At 47.9% G+C, this 26,454-nt stretch overlaps 1 protein-coding gene across 3 annotated transcripts in view; it reads left to right on the forward strand.

Moving 5' to 3' along the window:
• The window catches only part of LOC149462164 (uncharacterized), a 39,881-nt gene extending 13,749 nt beyond the window's left edge, over positions 1-26,132 (forward strand). For 2 of the 3 annotated variants that reach the window (XM_089677361.1, XM_089677362.1), the window contains exons 2-5: positions 1,490-1,609; positions 20,600-20,670; positions 23,394-23,573; positions 25,981-26,132. In XM_089677361.1, coding sequence (XP_089533487.1) covers positions 1,503-1,609; positions 20,600-20,670; positions 23,394-23,573; positions 25,981-25,988 — 366 coding nt within the window. In that variant the 5' untranslated portion in view covers positions 1,490-1,502 and the 3' untranslated portion in view covers positions 25,989-26,132. The remainder of the gene's footprint in view (positions 1-1,489; positions 1,610-20,599; positions 20,671-23,393; positions 23,574-25,980) is intronic. The other variant, XM_089677363.1, reaches the window with a different exon arrangement.
• Positions 26,133-26,454: the final 322 nt, after the last annotated feature.

A 26,454-nucleotide genomic window follows, 5' to 3' on the forward strand; every position in this document is an offset into this window, starting at 1 on the left:
CCAGAATCATATTTACCACATTTCTCCTGTTGGGCCCTGCTCCTAACCCTCTTGTATTGAACTGTATTGCTGCTGTATTGTCTCCCTTTATATTGTAAAGCACTGAGCAAACTGTTGGCACTATATAAAACCTGTATAATAATAATAATAATAATATTGATTTTCACCCTATAATTCATTCATGCAGCTAACTATTGCTTCCTCTAAGGCAGGGGTCTCCAAACTTTCTAAGCAAAGGGCCAGTTTACTGTACTATAAACTTTAGGGGGGCCGGACCGGAAAATGACCCGGCATCAGAGGGAGTAAATAATGCCCCGTCTTTGGTGTTAGTGAGAGGAATTGTGCCCCATCGATGGTGTCATTGGAAGAAATTGTGCCCCATCATTGGTGTCATTGGGTCCCATTCTTGGTATCATTGGGATGAACTGTGCCCCATCATTGGTGTCATTGGGCTCTATTCTTGGTATCATTGGGATGAACTGTGCCCCGTCATTGTTGTCATTGGGCCCCATTCTTGGTATCATTGGGATGAACTGTGCCCCGTCATTGGGCCCCATTCTTGGTATCATTGGGATGAACTGTGCCCTGTCATTCGTGTCATTGGGCCCCATTCTTGGTATCATTGGGATGAACTGTGCTCCGCCATTGGTGTCATTGGTCCCTATTCCTGGTAACATTGGGATGAATTGTGCCCCATTATTCATGTCATTATGCCCCATTCTTGGTATCATTGGGATGAAATGTGCCCCATCATTGGTGTCATTGGGCCCCATTCTTAGTATCATTGGGATGAACTGTGCCCCATCATTCGTGTCATTGGGCCCCATTCTTGGTATCACTGGGATGAACTGTGCCCCGCCATTGGAGTCATTGGGCCCCATTCTTGGTTTCATTGGGATGAACTGTGCCCCATCATTCATGTCATTGTGCCCCATTCTTGGTATCATTGGGATGAAATGTGCCCCATCATTGGTGTCATTGGGCCCCATTCTTGGTATCATTAGGATGAAATGTGCCCCATCATTGGTGTCATTGGGCCCCATTCTTGGTATCATTGGGATGAACTGTGTCCCATCATTGGTGTCATTGGGAGGAATTCATTAGTGTCAGTGGATTAAATAGTACCCCAAGGGCCAGATAAAAGCAAGCAAAGGGCTGTAGTTTGGAGACCACTGCTCTAAGGCTCAAGGGCTACAGCGGTTTGCGTCAGTGTTTTATATATACACTATAATTTTATAAACAGAATATACTGTATATTTATTTTATTTATTACAGGTACTTATATAGCACCGTCAACTAATACACACACACATATATATATATATATATATATATATATATAATATACTTTATATATACACATATATAACTTATATATAGTATTTACTGTGTATATACAGTATATATAGGTAGTAGGTGTGAACCTATCAGATTTTAGATGTACATGCACCTTAGTAGCTGTTGATTCTGGGCTTTCTGCTCCCAACAGCGCCCTCTAATGGATGGTGGATGCAGAGAGCCTTCTAGCAAAAGGCTGCAGGTTCATCCTGAAGCATTGTGAAAAGCCTGCTGAATCTGTCTCTAATTCCTTATATTATATCAGCTCAAGGTAAGTGACTGGCTTTTGTTAGATTTAGCTGACATCAACAGTACAATTATTGATTTTGCCTTGGAATTGTGATTTTCTAGGTGTTACCTGATAGGCCCTCTTTATCTGTCTGGAGGGAGCTCAGGTTCCCAGAGACGACTGAACGCAATGGACCAGACGCTGTCAGCAACCTAATTATTTTTGAGTTTCCTATATTCATCTTGTCTGACTCCCATAATGAAACTTCCTCCTAGACCGACAACAATACCGAGTAACTGCATGTTTACCCACCGAGCCGCCTGATCAGAGGGAAAACACTAATGAGCTGTGTATAGAGGCCTGTCTGCTCGGCGTCTATATATAGAAAACGCCAATCGCGCTGGAATTTCATCCTATTATCTGTATCCTGTAAGCCCCGTTGTTGACGTAAATCCGTACTTCTCCCTGAGCTTTAATTTTTTTTGTATCTTTTTGATGGCCGTGAAGTTTATTTAAATTCAGGCTTGACAAAATGGCCGCCAATTATCCACCAATCAGGTTGCACCCTTGACATATCCCGTCAGCTCTCCAGCTTGCTGAGACTGCACATTGGGGAGTAGGGACTTCGGCAGGTTCACACGGTCGCTCTGCATCGACACATCCATATTAGGCAGGAAAATCAGGTTCCGAAAGCCCAACGCCAGGCGGATGGCGCTCTTCTACACTAGATGGCATTCTTGCTTAGGGGCCGTTCCCTTGTAGAATGCAGGAATGCTGGGCAGAGAGCTGCCACCGGGCTGGGTAGCAAAGTGAAATGGCTTCAAGAGGAATAGTCACCCCTAGCCAGCCGAGCATTTAACCCATGCAGTACTTATGGGGGACTTTGCTGTATGGGTTGGTTCAGACTAGTAGTTAGGGGCGGTAAAATCCCACTGTTGAGCTGTGGTTTTACCGCCCCCAACCCTCCGCCCTTTAGCTGCAGAGGCAGCAGCCACAGAGATGATGCTTTGCTTTAAAGTGTTTCTAAACCCAGGACCCTGCATTCATTATATCTGGTCTCCCCGGCCCCGGAATTCACTATATCTGGTCTCCCCGGACCCTGCATTTACTATATCCAGTGTCCCCGGACCCTGCATTCACTATATCTGGTCTCCCCGGACCCTGCATTCACTATATCTGGTCTCCCCGGACCCTGCATTTACTATATCCAGTGTCCCCGGACCCTGCATTCACTATATCTGGTCTCCCCGGACCCTGCATTCACTATATCTGGTCTCCCTGGACTCTGCATTCACTGTATCTGGTCTCCCTGGACTCTGCATTCACTGTATCCGGTCTCCCTGGACTCTGCATTCACTGTATCTGGTCTCCCAGGACCCTGCATTCACTATATCTGCTCTCCCAGGACCCTGCATTCACTATATCTGGTCTCTCACAGTAAACACAACATGGAAATGCAATTATTTTAGTAAATATAAACTGCTAAATACCTTTTCTCATCAGCAGTTACACCAGTCTTGTGACTTCTCTCAGTGTCCAGCAGAGCACTGGTTAATCTTGTAGGAGGAGTTTTCATTCTCCTCTGACTGTCCTATGAGGCTGCATAACCCCTGACCCTCTGCCTGGACAGTGCTGATTGGCTCTGTGCTGATCACATGCACTCTCCCAAGGAAAAAACAAAACCTCTCTAGCAATACACACCAAACTGATCATGTGCAGAGTGACTCCACACCATTTGTCTTATCAGGAGATAATGGGGACACTGGAAGAAGGGGAAGATCAGAGAAGACAGGATCAAACAGCATTTTTACATAATGCAGAGGATTAACCCCTTAGGTCCCACAGTGAGTAAAACAAGCATACTTTACTGCATATACAGACTGATTGTACTGTTGTGGGTTTAGTAACACAGTGGCAGGAACTATATCCCAGGCTGTGAGGCATAGGTGGGTTTAGTTCTGCTCTAAGCTCAAGTCCTGTACAGTTGACATGCATGACCTCCCAATATTTTATATATTAAATCATTCAGCCCTGATTCACACTGCTGCGGTGCGGAATTTGCAGCGTTTTCAGAATCGCACTCCGTTCATGTGAACAGCTGCAGGTGTGTATGCTAAGTTAACAACACCCCGAAATCGGTCCGCAGTGTGCGATGTGCAGAATTGGATTGCATAGGTGTGAATACCCCATTCTAGTGCGGACTCAAAAAAGGGTCCTGCGCGTTTTTGGTGCGGGTGCGGTGTGATTAGAGCAATACAAAATGTATGGCTCCGATTGCACCGCACACAAATCGTATGCGATTTGCACAGGACTGCGGCGCGGTTCCTGTGCGAATCACATGTGATATACCGCACCACATACATGTGAACCGGGCTAATTGCTTAGGCATGTGCGCAAGCAGCACACCATTAATCACAAGATACATTAATTCCTGTTATCATGGAGCATCTTATCATCTGGACCAAACTCTTGACTCCCAAATATCTCATTGTAGAACAAGGGGACTAAAGCCTCATACACACGATGAGAATATCGGATGAATGATCGTCCATTTTTTTTTTTTTTTGCATGCTAGTCTCATATCGAAAATGAAGAGGGTACTAAAGTTACGAACAGGGGCGGACTGACCATTTGGAAGCTCGGGCACTGCCCAAGGGCCCGGGGTCAGTAGGGGGCCCCATGAGATGCCCCTGGTACCTTTTTCATAGGCTTTTTTGAGTTTGGGCAAGGACACAGGGGCCCCATGATCCCCTATTGCCCGGGGGCCCCATGAGTTGTCAGTCCGCCCCTGGTTACGAACATTCTCGTATGACAGAATACAACTTCAGAAGTGATTGTCACGGATCCACGGTCGCCGCCACCAACATGCGACAATCGCACGACCGCGACTAACAGTAATAAGTCACGCCCGCGGCGTCAGACCCCAGACCTTCTCACCAACTCGTGACCGAAGGACTGGCCGATCTAAAACCGCAGTGTGACGCGCGTAACAAGGCCCCACCCAGCTGCACCCTGCACAGCGATTGTCCAGCTAATGGGCTACAATCGGTGCCTGCAGCCTGAATGTGCTGGTTACTGGGTCGGGTTAATTACGCAAGTAACCCTTCACACTGCCACCACCGTCTTGAAATGTACAGAGAAGACGGACTCTGTCAGAAATACACTATATTGATTGAAAAGTCACCTGTCCAATATGGTCAATTGGGCAGGGAGTAAACAAACACAGTAGCGTCTCTTCAAAAGGCAGGAATTCGTGAATTGCAGGTAAGCGCTTAAAAACAGTTTAACACTTTCAGAAAGAAAGATTTATTACTAAAAGAGTCAAACAGGTGCAATAAAATATTTACAAAGAGATGTCACAAAAATATATATATATGTATATAAAGACACAGCAAAGAGATAATTAGGAAGAAGATTACAGGGTTAAGTTACTTGCCCATATGCCTGGGTTTGCAGATCCAAGTTGCAAAGGGTCTCCCCAGGTGGTAGGTTGATGTTACGCTGGGAGATCTGTGTGTCCCTCTAACTCACTTGTCTCTTCTTAAAAGTCACTCTCAAAGGGGAGGGGGGCTCTTACTACACGTTTTGGGAGTGGTCAGTGGGAAACTCAGTTAAAACTAACAGCTTCATAATCCATGACATGAAACACACAGTTGACCTGAGGAATGTTCAATTCTCTTTTAAGTCCGGGAGAGAAGCTATTATCTGTTTTATGATGTGGGGGCTTACACAGTTTTGGGGTCAGTGCTTCCCAATTCTCTGAGAAATGCTGCCTTATCAGACGTAGGTGAGAAAGGTTACATGTTTCCCCCAGACAACTGGCACCAAACCTGGTTGACCCACACCATCTGTCAGAAGATAACGTTTGCCTCTCAGGACTGCAGGGGGGGTAGGAAATGAGGCTGAGGAATGAGAAATATCTCGAATAAAAAGAGAAAAAATGGAAAAGGAGAACTCCGCTCCCACTCTGATGAGCTAGTTTGCTACAGTGATGTCACGTATTGTATTTTATTGTAATGTATTCTTCTCATTTCCGAGCATGCGCGGTCTTGGTCGCTCGATTTTGTACGGATAAATACTGTACTGTCTAAACAAAAATCATTCCTTCTGTTATCTTACGAGAACATTTATCCTGCTTGTCTCTTCGGATAATTTTGCATGAATTGGCTCTCGAAAGCTGCGTACAAACTATCAGATTATCGGACGATCGCTCATAAAGCAGTATTTGTCGTCCGGTTTTCTCATCCTGTGTACTAGCTTTAAAGCTGGCCGGAGACGGTAGACCAGCCGAATTTCAATCAGTGTGCAGCCCATTTATCTGTCTCTATGTTCAACAACAAGACATTCCAAGGGCTTAACAAAACAATCTTTTGTTTCAAAAACATTTTTCTGCAAAGGTAAGCCCTGAATGAAATCTGGCTGGTTCTACAGGGACAAGATGAATTTTGATCAGTGTGTGGCCATCCCTCCTCGATAGAAGTCAGAGATATTCTACTAGAAATGGTCAGAGATTATAGACAGGAGATGGTCAGAGGCTATGGGCATTCTACAGTAGATAGTCAGAGACTATAGACATGCTACTTTAGATCATCATGGATTGTGGGCATGCTACGGAAGATGGTCAGAGACCACAGACCTGCTACAGGAGATGGTCAGAGACTGCAGACATGATACAGGAGATGGTCAGAGACTGCAGACATGATACAAGAGATGGTCAGAGACTGCAGGAATGATACAAGAGATGGTCAGAGACTGCAGACATGATACAGGAGATGGTCAGAGACTGCAGACATGATACAAGAGATGGTTAGAGACTGCAGGAATGATACAAGAAAAGGTCAGAGACTGCAGACATGATACAGGAGATGGTCAGAGACTGCAGGAATGATACAAGAGATGGTCAGAGACTGCAGACATGATACAGGAGATGGTCAGAGACTGCAGACATGATACAGGAGATGGTCAGAGACTGCAGACATGATACAGGAGATGGTCAGAGACTGCAGACATGATACAAGAGATGGTCAGAGACTGCAGGAATGATACAAGAGATGGTCAGAGACTGCAGGCATGATACGGAAGATGGTCAGAGACTGCAGGCATGATATGGAAGATGGTCAGAGACTGCAGGTATGATACATGAGATGGTCAGAGACTGCAGACATGATACAGGAGATGGTCAGAGACTTCAGACATGATACAGGAGATGGTCAGAGACTGCAGACATGATACAGGAGATGGTCAGAGACTGCAGACATGATACAGGAGATGGTCAGAGACTGCAGACATGATACAGAAGATGGATAGAGACTGCAGACATGATACAAGAGATGGTCAGAGACTGCAGGAATGATACAAGAGATGGTCAGAGACTGCAGGCATGATATGGAAGATGGTCAGAGACTGCAGGCATGATATGGAAGATGGTCAGAGACTGCAGGCATGATACATGAGATGGTCAGAGACTGCAGATATGATACAGGAGATGGTCAGAGACTGCAGACATGATGCTAGAGATGGTCAGAGACTGCAGACATGATACATGAGATGGTCAGGGACTGCAGGCATGATACGGAAGATGGTCAGAGACTGCAGGCATGATACAGAAGATGGTCAGAGACTGCAGGCATGATACATGAGATGGTCAGGGACTGCAGGCATGATACGGAAGATAGTCAGAGACTGCAGACATGATACAGGAGATGGTCAGAGACTGCAGACATGATACAGGAGATGGTCAGAGACTGCAGACATGATACAAGAGATGGTCAGAGACTGCAGGAATGATACAAGAGATGGTCAGAGACTGCAGACATGATACAGGAGATGGTCAGAGACTGCAGGAATGATACAGGAGATGGTCAGAGACTGCAGACATGATACAGGAGATGGTCAGAGACTGCAGGAATGATACAAGAGATGGTCAGAGACTGCAGACATGATACAGGAGATGGTCAGAGACTGCAGACATGATACAGGAGATGGTCAGAGACTGCAGACATGATACAGGAGATGGTCAGAGACTGCAGACATGATACAGGAGATGGTCAGAGACTGCAGACACGATACGGAAGATGGTCAGAGACTGCAGACATGATACAAGAGATGGTCAGAGACTGCAGGAATGATACAAGAGATGGTCAGAGACTGCAGGCATTATACGGAAGATGGTCAGAGACTGCAGGCATGATACATGAGATGGTCAGAGACTGCAGACATGATACAGGAGATGGTCAGAGACTGCAAACATGATACAGGAGATGGTCAGAGACTGCAGACATGATACAGGAGATGGTCAGAGACTGCAGACATGATACAGAAGATGGATAGAGACTGCAGACATGATACAAGAGATGGTTCGAGACTGTAGGAATGATACAAGAGATGGTCAGAGACTGCAGGCATGATACATGAGATGGTCAGAGACTGCAAGCATGATACGGAAGATGGTCAGAGACTGCAGGCATGATACAGGAGATGGTCGGAGACTGCAGATATGATACAGGAGATTGTCAGAGACTACAGACATGATACAGGAGATGGTCAGAGACTGCAAGCATGCTGGAGGAGTTGTTGGAGACTGCAGACATGATACAGGAGATTGTCAGAGACTACAGACATGATACAGGAGATGGTCAGAGACTGCAAGCATGCTGGAGGAGTTGTTGGAGACTGGGTACATTCTTTAAGAGAAGAGACTGATATAGACTGGAGACATGTGACCGCTAGAGATCACTGCTATGACATTTTCTCAGTAAGAAAAAACTAGTGTGAAAGAAATACACTAAACCATTTATCTATGAGAACTCGGTAAGGGAAGACTAGTTAAGGGAAGCACTCCAGTCTACCGGGGCCCCAAGGGACACAATATACGATAAAGGGCCACATGCGGCCCTGAGGCTGCAGATTGGACACCTGGGGTCTGGATGTAGAATTCCTCCGGCTCCATCTCCCATTCAGCAGGTCATGTTCACCAAGTCATCGTTCTGTTGAATGAACATTATTTTTATTGGATATAATCAGCAGGTAATTGCAATACGCCGGCAGCACCGCGGTGCGCAGGTAATGGACGCTCCAGAATTGGCCGGGAGGAAGCGGCTGGATGCACAGACAGGAATGTGGAATATTGCATCGGTGGGGGATGGTGGAGGGATTCTTGTAAGGATTAGGACAGTAATCTGCCTGCAGTATTCCATCAAACAAGGAACAGAAGGGAAGTCATTCCTGGGGCTGAGGTCAGGCCGGGTCCCCGCTCTGTGATTGTAGGGTCAGTCTGGGACACACAATTCCCATTATGACTTCCACAGCCTCTATCAGCCCATCTGTACACAGCAACACATAGGACTCAGTTCACAAAGCTCAGCACACCAGGATACAGATCTTTAGTTCCAAAAAAGTGACAGTTATTCTTCCCATCCAAAATCCTTTTTTTTTTCTATTTAAAAATAACTGTCACTTTTTTGGAACGAAAGATCCCTATCCTTGTGTTAATGCTTCAGGCCTAAAGCAATATTAAACGCAAAACCTAAACTATAATATATTGCAGCTTACCAATCTGTAGATGTGGTTTTTATTTTTTCAGGCTTTTTTTCCTTCTGTTTTCACCTGGTGATCTCACCAGCAACACACCTCCTGTATTAGAGCTTCCCAACTTTGGATGAAGGAGCACAGGGGGCACTTTTGGACAGCAGGATCGGGGAGTATGTTCACATATATGCGGCCGAACGGCATGAGAGCCCATTCATTTGGATGGACTCCCGTGCCCTGTGACACGCAGGGACACTTCTTTGGAAAACGCAGCCCGGACAGGAACCTCGTTTCCCAGTGTGGTTGCGTTTTCCAGCGCGTGCCTTTAGAACTAATGACACCCGCCCGCGAGTCTGAATTTGTCCGTGTGGGTGGTGTGGCTGTACGGATTTTCATGCGGATCCGCAGTGGCACCACCCGCACAGATGTGAACCTAGGGTTAGATGTACTAACAGATTTAAATACACTAACAAATTGAAGCCGAACTCCAGATAATGCTTTATAATCAGTTGCAGCAAACAGTTTTTTTTTTTACTCTTGGGATAGAGGTTTTTCATAATTAAAAGCTGATCATTATAAGGCTAGGTTCACACCTATGCAGTTTGTGTTTGATCCGTTTCTGCGTTGCGTTTTGCATTTTTGCACTTGCGCTTTTGACATATTTTTGCTGTGTTTTTGATGCGTTTTGCATTTTTTGTCTTATTGCTAGGTGGATTTAAAATGCAAAACGCATCAAAACGTGGCAAAAAAGCATCAGAGCACTACGTGCTTTTCTGCAGCGTTTCCATTGAAGTCTATAGAACTAAAAATGCAACTTCCCTGACCCTTTCCAAAAAATGCACCGGGTGAAAACGTGGAGATTTGAACGTGTTCCATAGGAAATCATGATAAATGGACTGTAGTGTGTTTCTGCAAAAGGCTGCAGAATACGCTTAGGTGTGAACCTAGGGTAAGACCCTGTCAGTGGTAAATGGGTCGCAATTCAAGATGATAACCACATTCACTGCTAGAAATTCATTTGTTTGAACAATTTTCCATCCTGCTCCTTTGAATTTTATCATCACTGCAGTCTAGGGACGCTGGGACAGAACAGAGCAGTTCTGATTGTTCAGAGCCAGCATAGAACGGAACAGAAGATTCTATACGTGTGCGGCAGGCTTTAGACAGGGAACATGTTTTTGGCAGGATCGCTAGGTGAAAAAAGGGAAATACGTAAAAACTTAAAACTAATGCAGCCAGCACTTCTAAGGCCCCATTCACACCTGAGCGTTTTGTAGCTCGAAGCTTGAAGCTCCAAAACACTTCATATGATGTCCTCCCAGAACGAGAGAACCGCCTTGCGCCCATCATTTCCTTATATGGCGGGTGGGAGGCGGTTAAATGAGATTGTATAGAGCTTGTGCAATCAGATTGTATAGTGTACGGCAAGCTAAGGGCCCATTCACACCAGAAGGTGTGTATGTTGTGTTGTTTGCGATACTTTCAGTTCTTTGACCAACAGTGTATTGTAAGTTGTATTTATTTATTTTATTTATTACAGGTACTTATTTAGTGCCATCTATTTTTGCAGCATTTTAGATATATGTAGCACCCTGTAGTGGCGCTAGAGAATTAGGTAAATTTAACGTCTCACTCAGTAGCTGGAGTGAGTATGTGGCACTGTATGGGCATCCATACAGGTCATTCCAGTTTAGGCTGGATGACTCAGCAGGTTGGGCCTCTATCACCTCCACCTGGTTCTGGAGGTCCATGGAAACTTCCAGAAGCCAGTGGGAGGAGACCTAGATCTGCATATTCATGGAGGCTGACCAACCCCAGGCATGAGGTTCTGATAGTGTAGCAGACTGCCCCTGGATTTAAGTAGCCATCTCAGCAAGGGTCTGGAGTTGGGTGGTGTCACGGATCCCCCACACACCATGCCCAAGGCGACTAGCTAACCGAGGCGCGCACATGCGGCCGTGACTTGGGGGTACGAGGGAATAAAGGGGACTTAAATTTGAATATATAAAACCGTATATAAGATCAGCCGCGATATCCTTCCACAGCCCGCACTACCTTTTGGCCACCACCAGATGGAGACTCCACTCCAATCCAGCTGGTCGACCACACATTGGCAGATACAAATCTTACATACAATCTGGTGCACTGATTAGAGTTGAGGACCAGCTTAGTAATTACACACCCTTCTAAGGTCGCTCCAGATACCTACAGCTTGAACCCCGGTGTTAACCACTCTTCTACTGTCCACACCCCCCCCCACACCAGACACACCACAAAAGGTAGCCTACCAACACCCAACAGTTTATCCGCAGAACGGTCTGCTGGGACACCACACGCACACAAATCTCTGTCTGGTCGATCTGTTACCTTTTACAATCTGCATGTAATCTGCCCACACACAGTGCAATTACATACAGATTGGCAATGAGCTTGACCGAGCGTTTAAAGGCACAAAAATACAATACAATCTAATCCAATCTAATCTCTCCAATCTAATCTCTCCGAAGATATGAGCACGTGCTTAAATACACAGAAGTCACTAATTAATTTTAAGATTTAATTTCCCGAAAGTGGGCAGTGCATAAAATATGTACAAAGTATAAAAAGTTACAGAAATACAAAAAATACAAGAAGACACACAAATGACTATTCACTATAAAATAAAAGGGAATAAAAAACAGAATAAAACTTTTACCAAGATCTATCCTGCGACTGGAGCAAGTCAGAGCATCAGCAATCCGTCAGTCAAATCGAACTGGCTCGATACGAATCACAAATGTCCCAATGCCCGGGTACTCCTTTTATGGGGATATGGACGTAGGCGGGACATTAGTCCGCGGCCAATTGACCATGGGGGGCTGCTCCTGTACCTGCCCACAGGATGTTCTGGATACTGACCTGCCCAAGTTCAATCGGACTAAGACCGGCTTGAAACACGAAGTCGGGGATTGGATTTCCTACACCTGCGCATCGGCCCGATCGCGACAGTACCAAACACCATTCAACTGTCACAATCCAGCCCCACCTAACCATTTCCTGCATTTTCCTGGCCTTCTACCTAAACCACAAATAAGGTTTTTATGTGCCGATGTAGCCTACAGAATGCCCTACAAGAAGGGAGCATTTCCATCTCTCTGCAACAAATATTTTAGCTTTTATGAGAGATGAAACATACCCCTTTTGATGTATGGATATGCTTTTTAGCTCCCCCAGACAGATCGAGCCTGTCAGGAATGGACTGGCCAGCAATGGTGGGACTCACCTGCCTTTTGATCTGCAGTACCAGGGCTGGCCAGCGGGTGCTCCCAGCAATCAGAGACTCAACCTTTCAGCCAGCTAACACCTGGAACTGATTATACTGGTGTATTTAAGGGATGGCCAGACCTGCAGACTCTGCCTTGGTGTTGTGTTTGTCCTGGGCCCTGTATCTGTCCTGCATCCTGTTTCTGTTCCTTTGCTGACCCTGCCTGATCTGAACCGCTGCTGACTTCTCCTGCTCTGATCCCGGCTCGCTCCTGACCATCCCTCTGCCTGACCCTCTGTACCACGCTGCTTGCTACCTGTTCTGATCCCTGGCTTGTGACCCTGACCATCCCTCTGCCTGACCCTCTGTACCACGCTGCTTGCTACCTGTTCTGATCCCTGGCTTGTGACCCTGACCATCCCTCTGCCTGACCCTCTGTACTACGCTGCTTGCTACCTGCTGAACCTGGCCTGTGACCCCGACCAATCTCCGCTTGCTTGTATGTACTGTTATCTGTGGGTGGTTGGTTTGGTTTGCTTGCACTGTATTATGTTTTAGTATTGCACTGCGTTTATGTTTGTATTGTTAGTGTTAATAAATTATATTGTTTATCACATATCTGAAGTCTGCGTTTCCCTGCGTCAGTCACACACCTCTGGTCATACCCGGGAGCCCTGACATTACACCAAGGCCAATCCTGACCAGAAGTGGCTGCACAGGGAAGCCATCTTGGCTTGTTGCTGGGAAAGATGGATCTTGATGAGGTTGCGTATTTATATCTGCTTGTGTTTGATGACAGAGAGTATGCTTATCAAACTCTGAAGGAGTATACCCGGAATGAACTGCTAGAATGTATACGGCTCGCTCATGTTCTAGTAGATCAGGGCACAGAGTTCTCTGAGGTGCAGCCTTTGATTGAGGTTTGTGCGGAGTTGGTTTCATCTGGTACCCCTGAATGCAGGGATGATTTTTTGCCGCCATTTAGTGCCGACCAGGTAGAGTCTCTGGTATGGTTATTAGAGGATGATGTGGATTCCTTTCTGGAGCGTTATTCTACATGTTCACCACAGGTACTAAGAGATTGTATAAACGCAGTGCAGTCTTTGGTCAGACAGGCTTTGTGTAAGCGGAGCTTTGTTCAACCCATACTGCAGACATGGACAGACTTGTTGCACCCAGCCTCAGTCAGCCTACAAAAACCCAGTCCTGCTTCTAATCTATTTCCTCAAAGCTCTATTCCTGCATTCCCAACATCTCCTCCTGCCCTGCTATCTACCGCATGTCAGTACCCTGTTCCCACTCGCTGCACCTATCCTGCCTTTAACCCTGTAAAAAAGCCCTCTGTAGCAACTGTTCCCTCCCCTGTTCCATCCTCCAGCTCTTCTCTGTCTCCAGCTGCTCCATTCGTTTGCAGACCTGCGTTTACTTGCAGTGCTCCATAGTTAAAACCAGAAAAAAGCAAAAATTCTTTCCAACCAATACCATCCTGCCAGTATCCAAACCGGTGAGCCTGCCGTCTGAGAACCTGCCTTCCGTGGTTCAGCCTGATGCCTCTACTCAGCCTGGTGCCTCTACTCAGCCTGGTGCCTCTACTCAGCCTGGTGCCTCCACTCAGCCTGATGATCCTATTAGGCCAGTTGACTCGATACCCGCTGTTGATCCAGACGATCCGGTACCTGATCCAGTGCCCGCTGTCGTGCCAATTGACTCAGAGCCCGCTGTCGTACCTGGTGACTCGGTGCCCACTGCCTTGCCAGATGACGCGGTGCCCGCTGGCGAGCCAAATGACCTGATGCCTGGTGACCCAGTGCCCGCTGTCATACCTGGTGACCCGATGCCCGCTGTCGAGCCAGACAATCCGGTACCTGATGACCCGGTGCCCGCTGTCGTGCCTGTTGACTCGGAGCCCACTGCCTTGCCAGATGACACGGTGCCCGCTGTCGAGCCAAATGACCTGATGCCTGGTGACCCAATGCCCGCTGTCCAGCCAGACGATTCAATGCCTGCCCCAGTGCCCGCGGTCATGCCAGTTGACTCGGAGCCCACTGCCTTGCCAGATGACGCGGTGCTCGCTGTCGAGCCAAATGACCTGATGCCTGGTGACCCGATGCCCGCTGTCCAGTCAGACGATCCAATGTCTGACCCAGTGCCCGCGGTCATACCAGTTGACTCGGAGCCCACTGCCTTGCCAGATGACGCGGTGCCCGCTGTCGAGCCAAATGACCTGATGCCTGCTGACCCAGTGCCCGCTGTCATACCTGGTGACTCGGAGCCCACTGTCGTGCCTGGTGACTCGGTGCCCGCCGCTTCGCCTGGGGGCCCGAGACCTGTCGCTCCGCCTGAGGGCCCGAGACCTGTCGCTCCACCTGGGGGTCCGGCGCCCGCCGCTCCGCCTGAGGGCCCGAGACCTGTCGCTCCATCTGGGGGTCCGGCGCCCGCCGCTCCGCCTGAGGGCCCGAGACCCGTCGCTCCACCTGGGGGTCTGGTCCGCCTGAGGGCCCGAGACTTGTCACTCCACCTGGGGGTCCAGCACCCGCCGTTCCGCCTGAGGGCCCGAGACCCGTCGCTCCGCATGGGGGTCCGGCGCCCGCCGCTCCTCCTAAGGGCCCGAGACCTGTCGCTCCGTCTGGGGGTCCGGCGCCCGCCGCTCCGCCTGAGGGCCCGAGACCTGTCGCTCCGCCTGGGGGTCCGGCGCCCGCCGCTCCGCCTGAGGGCCCGAGACCTGTCGCTCCACCGTGGGGTCCGGCGCCCGCCGCTCCGCTTGAGGGCCCGAGACCTGTCGCTCCGCCTGGGGGTCCGGCGCCCGCCGCCCCGCCTGGGGGCCCGGTGCCTGTCTCCCCGCCTGGGGGCCCGGCGCCCGCCGCTCCGCCTGGGGGCCCGATGCCTGTCGCCCCGCCTGGGGGCCCGATGCCCGCCGCCCCGCCTGGGGGCCCGATGCCCGTCGCCCCTCCTGGGGGCCCGGCGCCCGCCGCTCCGCCTGGGGGCCCGATGCCTGTCGCCCCGCCTGGGGGCCCGATGCCTGTCGCCCCGCCTGGGGGCCCGATGCCTGTCGCCCCGCCTGGGGGCCCGATGCCTGTCGCCCCGCTGGGTGGCTCGGTGCCTGCTGCTCCGCCTGGTGGCTCGGTGCCTGCTGCTCCGCCTGGTAATCCGATGTGCCTCTGCCCGGAGTCCAGCCCGATGTGCCTCTGCCCAGAGTCCTGCCCGATGTGCCTCTGCCCGGAGTCCTGCCCGATGTGCCTCTGCCCGGAGTCCAGCCCGATGTGCCTCTGCCCGATGTGCCTCTGCCCGGAGTCCAGCCCGATGTGCCTCTGCCCGGAGTCCAGCCCGATGTGCCTCTGCCCGGAGTCCAGCCCGATGTGCCTCTGCCCGGAGTCCAGCCCGATGTGCCTCTGCCCGGAGTCCAGCCCGATGTGCCTCTGCCCGGAGTCCAGCCCGCTGTGCCTCTGCCCGATGTGCCTCTGCCCGGAGTCCTGCCCGATGTGCCTCTGCCCGGAGTCCAGCCCGATGTGCCTCTGCCCAGTGTGCCTCTGCCCGATGTGCCTCTGCCCGATGTGCCTCTGCCCGGTGTGCCTCTGCCCGGTGTGCCGCTGCCCGGAGTCCTGCCCGGTGTGCCAGTCTTTGATATCCCGCCAGTTACCAGACCCGGGCGGTGGAACATTTTGCCCAGCTAGGACTGTTTGGAGCGTCCTGAGGCCGCTCCTTGAGGGGGGGGTACTGTCAGGAATGGACTGGCCAGCAATGGTGGGAAAACAAACGAGAATTCTCCTGCGCTCCGGAACCCAGGCAGGTGGCACAAGATGGAACCAGGCCTGGGGAGAACGACCACCAATGCATAAAAGGCTGTGCAGCTCCAAATCAAGGCTGGGGAAGCCCAATCAGCACTGCAAAATGAAAAAAAAACAAGAAGCGCACCAGCCTTGCGCATTACCTCAGTAACCAAAATTTATTGTTTGTAAAAAACATACTCACAAACAGCGAATAAAATCAGGCATGTAAGTCCTCTCAGGGACTTAAAGATAACATGAGTCCCATCAGAGGAATGGGTGTTCAGTACAGCTGACGCGTTTCGAAGGGAGTCCCTTCTTCCTCGGAGCTAACTGAACCATGAGTGCTCCCTCCTATATATACCCCTACCTCTGGACTAAAGCACTCATGGTTCAGTTAGCTCTGAGGAAGAAGGGACTCCCTTCGAAACGCTTTTTTATTCGCTGTTTGTGAGTATGTTTTTTACAAACAATAAATTTTGGTTACTGAGGTAATGCGCAAGGCTGGTGCGCTTCTTGTTTTTTTTTCATTTTGCAGCAATGGTGGGACTCACCTGCCTTTTGATCTGCAGTACCAGGGCTGGCCAGCGGGTGCTCCCAGCAATCAGAGACTCAACCTTTCAGCCAGCTAACACCTGGAACTGATTATACTGGTGTATTTAAGGGATGGCCAGACCTGCAGACTCTGCCTTGGTGTTGTGTTTGTCCTGGGCCCTGTATCTGTCCTGCATCCTGTTTCTGTTCCTTTGCTGACCCTGCCTGATCTGAACCGCTGCTGACTTCTCCTGCTCTGATCCCGGCTCGCTCCTGACCATCCCTCTGCCTGACCCTCTGTACCACGCTGCTTGCTACCTGTTCTGATCCCTGGCTTGTGACCCTGACCATCCCTCTGCCTGACCCTCTGTACTACGCTGCTTGCTACCTGCTGAACCTGGCCTGTGACCCCGACCAATCTCCGCTTGCTTGTATGTACTGTTATCTGTGGGTGGTTGGTTTGGTTTGTTTGCACTGTGTTATGTTTTAGTATTGCACTGCGTTTATGTTTGTATTGTTAGTGTTAATAAATTATATTGTTTATCACATATCTGAAGTCTGCGTTTCCCTGCGTCAGTCACACACCTCTGGTCATACCCGGGAGCCCTGACAGAGCCCCCTGCTGTCATGAAGCCAAAATGTCTGGAGCCACTTCCTTTAAATCGGTTTCACCAGAAGGTGACAACCTTATTAACACAAAGGTGTCACATCCCGGAAGCCGGGCTTTTCAGCCTAATTGATGCCAATTGATGACCCCTGTCTGAGTACCTCATTTCCCCTATGACAGGGACTGAATACATCCTTAATGACAATGGAATGTCCCTACAGTTATGATTACATATTGCTACTGATCGCATCTTATCTACTCAAATCTGTACATTTACGTCGCATGTACGTTACATCATGTCACATGTACAGTACGTTACAGGTGGAAGATGGATTAGTGAAGCTGCTGCGCTGTAGCCTGGGAGGGGACCGCGACAAGGGGGGGTTCTGCCTTCAGGCTGGAGGCTACAGGAAAGGAAGCTGGCAAAGGGAGCTCCACTGCCTTACAGTCCACAGGGGAAGGACAGCCTGCAAGCGGGGACACAAATTGACTCAGTGAGAGGCCTGAATGCAGTTTACCCAGAGCTACAGGATACAAGGACAGTGTGAGTACCTCGAACCCCCCCCAGGGCTGACAGGAGATAGGAGTGCTGGGTGCAGTACTCCACCAGTTCTCCCTAGGACAGTGATGCATACCTGTTTTTGAATCCCTTGCTCCAGGGTACTCTTCAAAGGACAGCCAGGTGCACAGGCATTTCCCAGCTAGGGTCTGAAGAGAGTTCATAGAGACTGTGCTTTTGACTCATTAACAACTGGCAGTTCCACTCTGGAGTAGAAAGTTCAGGAGTCATTACTGCAACTCAGGTTGGGCATCCCATATACCTCTAAACTCTATCCAAATGGCTTATCCCCTAAATAAAACAACAAAAACAAGATCTCCAAACTTGACCTAGTGAGTTAAATGTGTCGCAGCGTGTGTACAAGGCTGCATGTTATGCTTTTGGGTGGGTGGTCAGGGAGGTGGGGGCGACCGGTAAAACTGAACCACCTGTTTTTACCACCCAGGTTGTCCATGTAAACGAGGCCAGAAAGAATAAAAAGTGTGCTAACAAGGAAATAGGTGCAAATCACACAGATAAAGGCCTGTGACAACAGCTTTTTTTTTTAGGTTGCCATGGGTCACATGACACTGTGCATAGCTCCCAACTGTCCCTGATTTCGAGGGACTGTCCTTCATTCGGAGCGAAGTCCCTCTGTCCCTCTTTCCTCTCCATTTGTCCCTCATTTTGGTCTGCTCTGTATCGTTGTATATAAAATACACTATTTATGTATCAAAAAGTGTTTCCCAGTGCTAAACTTTACATCCAATTTCTAAATTGCTGCATTTGTAAATTCCAAAAGCCAGTATAATGGAATAGAAGTGGTATAAAAAAAACAATTGTGGGTTTAATCAATCATGGGGGAGTGATGGGAGGTGTGTCCTATGTTTACATACTTTTGCTAATAGTTGTCCCTCATTCCCATCTCAGAAAGTTGGGAGTTGGGAGGTAGGCTCTGGGGGTGATGTTGAGTGGGTCACATGACTCTGTGGGCAATGCTGAGTGGGTCACATGACTCTGTGAGCGATGCTGAGTGGGTCACATAACACTGTGGGTGATACTGAGTGGGTCACATGACTGTGGGCGATGCTGAGTGGGTCATGACTCTGGGAGATTCTGAGTAGATCACATGACTCTGGGGGTGATGCTGAGTGGGTCAAATGACTCTGTGAGCAATGCTGAGTGGGTCACATGACACGGTGGGCAATGCTGAGTGGGTCACATGACTCCGTGGGAGATGGTGAGCGGGTCACATAACACTGTGGGCGATACTGAATGGGTCACATGACTCTGTGGGCGATGCTGAGTGGGTCATGACTCTGGGCGATTCTGAGTAGATCACATGACTCTGTGGGCTATGCTGAGTGGGTCACATGACACTGTGGGCGATGCTGAGTGGGTCACATGACACTGTGGGTGATGCTGAGTGGGTCAAATGACTCTGTGGGCGATGCTGAGTGGGTCACATGACACAGTGGGCAATGCTGAGTGGGTCAAAAAACACTGTGGGTGATGCTGAGTGGGTCACATGACTGCGGCCGTTGTTGAATGGGTCACATGACTCTGCTGGTGATACCGTGGAGATCTCATCATATATAAATCCCAGCAGCTGCCTTGTTTAGTCAGTTGCCACGATGCGCGGCCTTCTTTTATTAGGATTTGTCCTAATCCTTAGCGCTTTTGTTGACGTTTGTTTTGCTGCCCCAGTGCCTCTGCGGTAAGTCTACATTCAGCACCCTCACCCTTTATTATGGAGCCGAAACCCTGGAGGCCCCTTCACACTACCTGCATACTAAAACACTCCATTTTAGCATGAGGTATGGTGTCCGTGTTGCTGGGGTGAAGATGGTGCAATATGCTGTTAACACATCGCAATGTTTATTCTTTTTTTTTACTTCAAATGTACATGTCAATCAAGTCTCTGCATACCAGTGTGGTGCGGTGCAATCTGCTGCAATGAGCTGCGGTTGGAAGGCTGCTGGTAGGGGGGTAGAGCTGGCCATCCTGTGCTGGGTCCAGGCCCCATCAGATCAGCAAGGGGCTCGGGGGCAGAATCGGAACTCATTAAAGGGTTAGATCACCTTTAATAAAAAAAAACTACCTATGCAATTAAGGGGTGTCTGTCGATAGAAACAAACTGTGCAGCTTTGAATTTGAAATTGAATAATGTCCTTGCTATAGGTGTAGGCCATTTACCAACCTCATGAGGACTGACTGGAATACTCCCAGGACATTGCTAAGTGAGGCCTAGTCCATGCTGCTCACCTCCACCATCACAGGAATGAGCTCTTCGTCAGATCCAAACCCCCTCACATACTCTCTCCCGATACAGTAGATCTACGCTCTGAGTTTGAGAACTCACTCCAGCCATGGAAGAGGTGAGCAGTAACAACTAGGCCTCACCTAGCAACGCCCTGGGAGTATTCCAGTCAGGCTTCATGAGGTACATAAATTGCCTACACCTATAGCAAGGACATTATTCAACTTTAGTCAGAGCTGCACAATTTGTTTTTATCTACAGATGCCCCTTATCTGTATAGGCAGTTTTGTACTAAAGGTGAAGCAACCCTTTACATAATGCACTTGCTATAGGTGTAGGCCATTTACATACCTTATGAAGCCTGACTGGAAAGCTCCCAGGATGCTGCTAAGGACATTGCTGTCACAATGGTAACGATGGCTCTATGAGGTTCTTTGTATGGTTCGACCAGTTCCGAGGCACTACATATGCGTACATTACATCATTCTTAGGAAGGTGCACTTATCTTATAATATATATCTTACCTTGGTAAATAATTGCTGCTCTTTCCATCTTTAGCAGAGTTCACCGTCATGCCGATGATGACTTTCCACTGGCGCTCCCTGTTGAACATCCTGGCCAAGATAATGGTGAGAAAACCGTGGAAAAAGAGTTGGGTGGAGCACATGAGGGGGGTTAGTGGTTATTTCCCAGATCACAGAAGTGATCCCACCAGCAATAGTTGTCAAAATTTATGTATGAGTGTACATATAGGCAAAACCTCTTTTTTAATTTTGGGTAGAGTAGGAGAGGGTTAAATCCCCTGCCATGTTATTTTTTGCTGTCCATGTACCAATTGGGACATTTCCTTTCCCTTCCTGTCCCAGAGATGCAATAAGAAGTCAGGTGTTCTGTGCATCCCTGTGCAGGCAGTCCCATTCATGACAATTGGAATGCAGCAGCTGCACAGACATGGCCGCTGCTCCTAATTTGACAGCCATCGCGGCACCACTCTGCACCCAACCACACTTGGCAGCAGTTGGCAGAATATGTCCTTTCCTAATGGGTGCAGAAGGACACGCAGGGTCCATAATGGCACCAGTGTGATCGGCCGTAAGTTTACCGGCTCAAGCGTTCCCCAGGCTCAGTGGGAGGAGAGGCTGGGAGTTCCTGCCCAGCTAATCACTGAGCTGGCCATTAATGTTTTGAGTGTAGCAGTACCCACTTAGGAGCCGCTAAGGGTCCCCCTATAGTCCTGTACAGCCAGACAACACTCATTTTCCACACAGACTGTCCAGGAGACAGTAGCCAGTCCTTGAGCTTGTTATTGTTTTTAATTTTATAAGGGGAATTTGAACTTGGATGGGGTAGGGGGTGTATGGGATTCCCAAGCGAACAGCAACTGAGGACAATCTTCCTGGAACTATGTACAAGTCTCTTTAAACAGCAAAATTATCTTCTTGTAGAGCTATCCAGCTTCTCCTAGTGTACCACACCAGACCCCAGATGCTCCTCTCTCCACCTGTCTGAAGGAATTCCTGGGCAAGGGATCCAGTGCCTGTCACTTTAAATGTAAGACAGTCCTGGGTAGAAAATGAATCCAATTTCCCACTAGAGTGCTCTTTCCCCTTACTGGCCCAGAGAATGTAGGTCTACTCACTCAGTCCTCTGTCTGTGAATTGATGGGACAGTTGCTGATCTCAGGCCTTCTGCTGGGCTTGCTCCTTCCATACTGTACAACTAGGCGCACAAGCCTAGTTCATTACCTTAAAAAACATTGATTGATAAAAGGGACTAAGGGACCAGTTTATAGTGGGCATGAAAGCTGGCTCAGTCAAAAGAGCCCTGCATGAGCGAATCAGAAGGCAACTCATTATTTCTTTTCATGACATCATGGTGGAGGCGGTTGTGTAGGAGCAAGAAGATGCGGAAGCATTCGTGGCAGTGACAAAAAAGTATGATCCGGTGTATCTGAAGGAGGAGGCCCTGGCCCCTTCACCACTGTTAGCTTTACAGACGGCACTGAGAGAATTGGCACAGGATGTGGTCTCCTTGAAGCAGGAGATGTCTTCTTTTAAATGGGATTTGCCCCAACCTCTATACTCTATCCAAGCTAAAAAAAAAAGTTTTGCCTTTAGTTATACTTTAAAGAACATTTCCAGGAATCAACATGCTATACATAATTACAAAGGTCTAACTAGGACAATGTAACTATGTATACAACATACCTGTGAGATGCCCCTGGAAGCTGGAAACTAATAAAGTAGACACCACCTCTCCAGTGATCTCTACTTGCTTCCTGGTTCTGTGCTAAGCTCCATTGTGAGCAAGGGTCAGCTGCCCGGCACAGGTGTTATTCAGAGAATGCTTTTCATTCTATGAATTAATTCAAAGTATTCTCTGATTAGACAAGGGGGAGATTGTGATGTCACCTTCCCGACTCTCCATCTTGTCCAAAAGCATTTTCTGAATGGCACCTGTGCAGAGCACCCGACCTCCTGTGTTCAGAAAGCATCAGGCCAATAACCTATGCACAGCATTAGTGAAAGGCCTGCATGACTGGGTTTGCTGATGCAGGGCTGTGGGTGAGAAAATGTTAAGTGGGGTCATGTTTGAATATTGACAGCCTTACCTTATTGTAGGATCATGGGGTGGGGTGGGGTCAAACCAGGCTGAAGAGGGGTTTTGTGGGAGGTGGTCTTCTTTATATCATCATTCCCGTCCCGTCTTAGGTATGGGTGTACCTTCCCTAATAAGCGCAGCAGGAATGGGTTCTTGGATTGGTGGGGCTGTATCAGATGGTGATTCAGGAAGGAGTTGTCCCGGAGCCGGTGTATGTGCGGCTGGGGGCCTTAATTTGTAAGATGGTGTCAGATACAGCCGGATATTAGTTTTCAGTGCCTTCAAAAATCTATCATTTACGGTAATTTTTGTTATGGTTTTTTATATACAATAAAAATGTATGTATGTATTTGGTATTGATATTATTTAAATAAACTGGCTGCTATGGCCATTTAAATTCCAAAGTTAAGTGTATGGTGCTTTTATGAGTATGTTAACGGTAGGTGTGGGGGGTGGTTTTTAGAAGTGGTGGTTGGTGTCATAGCAGCTGAGTTATAGGCAATACCCCAGTCATGCTTCAGGCCGGCCACTCAGAACTGGAACAAGGAACAAGTGGAGATCACTGGAGTAGAGATGTTGGCTTCCAGGGGCATCTTACAGGTATGGTATATACGTAGTTACACTGGTCCAAGCTGTGCCAATGTAGCTGTAAAATAAAGCCATGCCTGGAATTATTCTTCAAGGATTTTCTCCTGTACTTGGTTGATCTCTGACATGGATAAACTACATTACTATTCTTCTATTTCCTCAGATTATGGAGTACTTCCACATATCCCCAGCACTGGCCAATCTTTGATAAGAAAGAAGATGGACCAACTCACTGAAGCACATAAAACAAAGCGCGCCAATGTGGATTTAGAGAAAATATACTCCGACAGCAGACTCAGAGATGACACTCCTTCAGTCCTTTCCCAGCAGGTTATGCATAGAGGTGAGGGGTGGGGGAGCTGGGCCACCACAGACACTATTCAGACACTCCCAGAAGAGGAGAAGGCTAGGCCTGCAAGAAAAGAGGGGACTCTGCTAGGGAATTTTTTGGAGTAGTCAAATTTTCTAGGAAGTTTGAAAACACATTGCAAGTGATTAAAAATCATGTACAGTGGGGCAAAAAAGTATTTAGTCAGCCACCAATTGTGCAAGTTCTCCCACTTAAAAAGATGAGAGAGGCCTGTAATTGGCATCATAGGTAGACCTCAACTATGAGAGACAAAATGAGAAAAAATATCCAGACAATCACATTGGCTGATTTGGAAAGAATTTATTTGCAAATTATGGTGGAAAATAAGTATTTGGTCACCTACAAACAAGCAAGATTTCTGGCTCTCACAGACCTGTACCTTCTTCTTTAAGAGGCTCCTCTGTCCTGCACTCATTACCTGTATCAATGGCACCTGTTTGAACTTGTTATCAGTATAAAAGACACCTGTCCACAACCTCAAACAGTCACACTCCAAACTCCACTATGGTGAAGACAAAAGAGCTGTTGAAGGACACCAGAAACAAAATTGTAGACCTGCACTAGGCTGGGAAGACTGAATCTGCAATAGGCAAGCAGCTTGGTGTGAACAAATCAACTGTGGGAGCAATAATTAGAAAATGGAAGACCTACAAGACCACTGATAATCTCCCTCGATCTGGGGCTCCACGCAAGATCTCACCCCGGTGGGTCAAAATGGTCACAAGAACGGTGAGCAAAAATCCCAGGACCACATGGGGGGACCTAGTGAATGACCTGCAGAGAGCTGGGACCAACGTAACAAAGGCTACCATCAGTAACACACTACGCCGCCAGGGACTCAGATCCTGCAGTGCCAGACGTGTCCCCCTGCTTAAGCCAGTACATGTCCGGCCCGTCTGAAGTTTGCTAGAGAGCATTTGGATGATCCAGAAGAGGATTGGGAGAATATCATATGGTCAGATGAAACCAAAATAGAACTGTTTGATAGAAACACAACTCGTCATGTTTGGAGGAGAGAGAATGCTGAGTTGCATCCAAAGAACACCATACGTACTGTGAAGCATGGGGGTGGCAACATCATGCTTTGGGGCTCTTTCTCCACAAAGGGACCAGGACTACTGATCCATGTACAGGACAGAATGAATGGGGCCATGTATCGTGAGATTTTGAGTGCAAACCTCCTTCCATCAGCAAGGGCATTGAAGATGAAACGTGGCTGGGTCTTCCAACATGACAATGATCCCAAACATACCACCCGGGCAACAAAGGAGTGGCTTCGTAAGAAGCATTTCAAGGTCCTGGAGTGGCCTAGCCAGTCTCCAGATCTCAACCCCATAGAAAACCTTTGGAGAGAGTTGAAAGTCTGTGTTGGCTAGCGATAGCCCCAAAACATCACTGCTCTAGAGGAGATCTGCATGGAGGAATGGGCCAACATACCAGCAACAGTGTGTGCCAACCTTGTGAAGACTTACAGGAAATGTCTGACCTCTGTCATTGCCAACAAAAGATATATAACAAAGTATTGAGATGAACTTTTGATATTGACCAAATACTTATTTTCCACTATAATTTGCAAATAAATTATTTCCAAATCAGCCAATGTGATTGTCTGGATTTTTTTTCTCATTTTGTCTCTCATAGTTGAGGTCTACCTATGCGGCCAATTACAGGCCTCTCTCATCTTTTTAAGTGGGAGAACTTGCAGAATTGGTGGCTGACTAAATACTTTTTTGCCCCACTGTATGTAAAGGAAAATGCTGCAAGTAAATGCTGGAGTTTTCTGTAGTATTACCTGACTTTTTTTGTTACTTGTATGGTCTCTTTAAAGAGCACTACCATCAGTTTCCAGAGAATTCTGTGGAAGTACTAAAGTCTTAAAACACATTCATTTTGCATCACTTTAGGTTCTTAGAAATATACCTCATTGATAGATTGAACAGGGCTTTCATAATGCATCTGGGGCAGCACTGTAGCCTCTCGGCATTCAGTTCTGTGAAACATCTCCTGGCATGGAAAGCTTCCAGTACCATCCAGGCCACAATGAGAGTGAAGCAGGAGGCTTGAATAATTTATTGCTGAATTATCAACTGGTGTGCAACATTAGACCCCAGAATAGCTCTGGTGGGTGGAGTTGGGAACACATGGCCTGTAGAATCACTGTGGTGTCGTTTAGATGTTCCCAGAATTCCAGGTCACAACCTAGCAGAGAATTTATACCCTGGTATGGCCTGGGATACTCAAGTATAAGTTGGATGAAACACGACATTCCTTGGCAGCTATACGTTGTCCTCTCCATGTATTTTCATGATGTTTTACCGACTGCATAATCCTATATCATGGTAAAATATAATATAACACAACATATTATATTTTTTTCCAGATCATTGAGAAATAGATTCTCTTCCATCACTGCACCAACCATGGGAAGGACAATTTCAGGAGGAGTTTTTAATTTTTCTCAGGGTGCAGATGGTCTTTCCCTTTGGATTTGTTCCGTTTCATTACAGTTCAGAAATAAAAATTCAACACTAATTTCTCTCTCAGTGCCATTTTTGCTGTTAAAATTTTGTTCTGAAATCCACATCATGCGATCTCTGTAACCTAAAGCATACTGAAGTCTTAGTGAACCAGTTATATTGTGGTGTAGGGCTTATAGTGCCACTCCTTTACTACAACTCTACAACCTCTTAAGCCTGGTACTCACTATAAGTTTTTTTTTAATTCAGCCCAGCGAACTGACCTAAAAAAAGCCTGACAGATCGTTGTACTAAAACAAGCGATGTTAGCACAGCGATCTCCCCCCTTGTGCTATTGTGTTCTGAAACACTGATCAGTGCTCACAGCCATTGGTTAG

The sequence above is a fragment of the Staurois parvus genome, unplaced genomic scaffold (assembly GCF_062004578.1).
Source record: "Staurois parvus isolate SC_StPar_1 unplaced genomic scaffold, SC_StPar_1.0 ptg000184l, whole genome shotgun sequence".
NCBI classification, from domain to species: Eukaryota; Metazoa; Chordata; class Amphibia; order Anura; family Ranidae; genus Staurois; species Staurois parvus.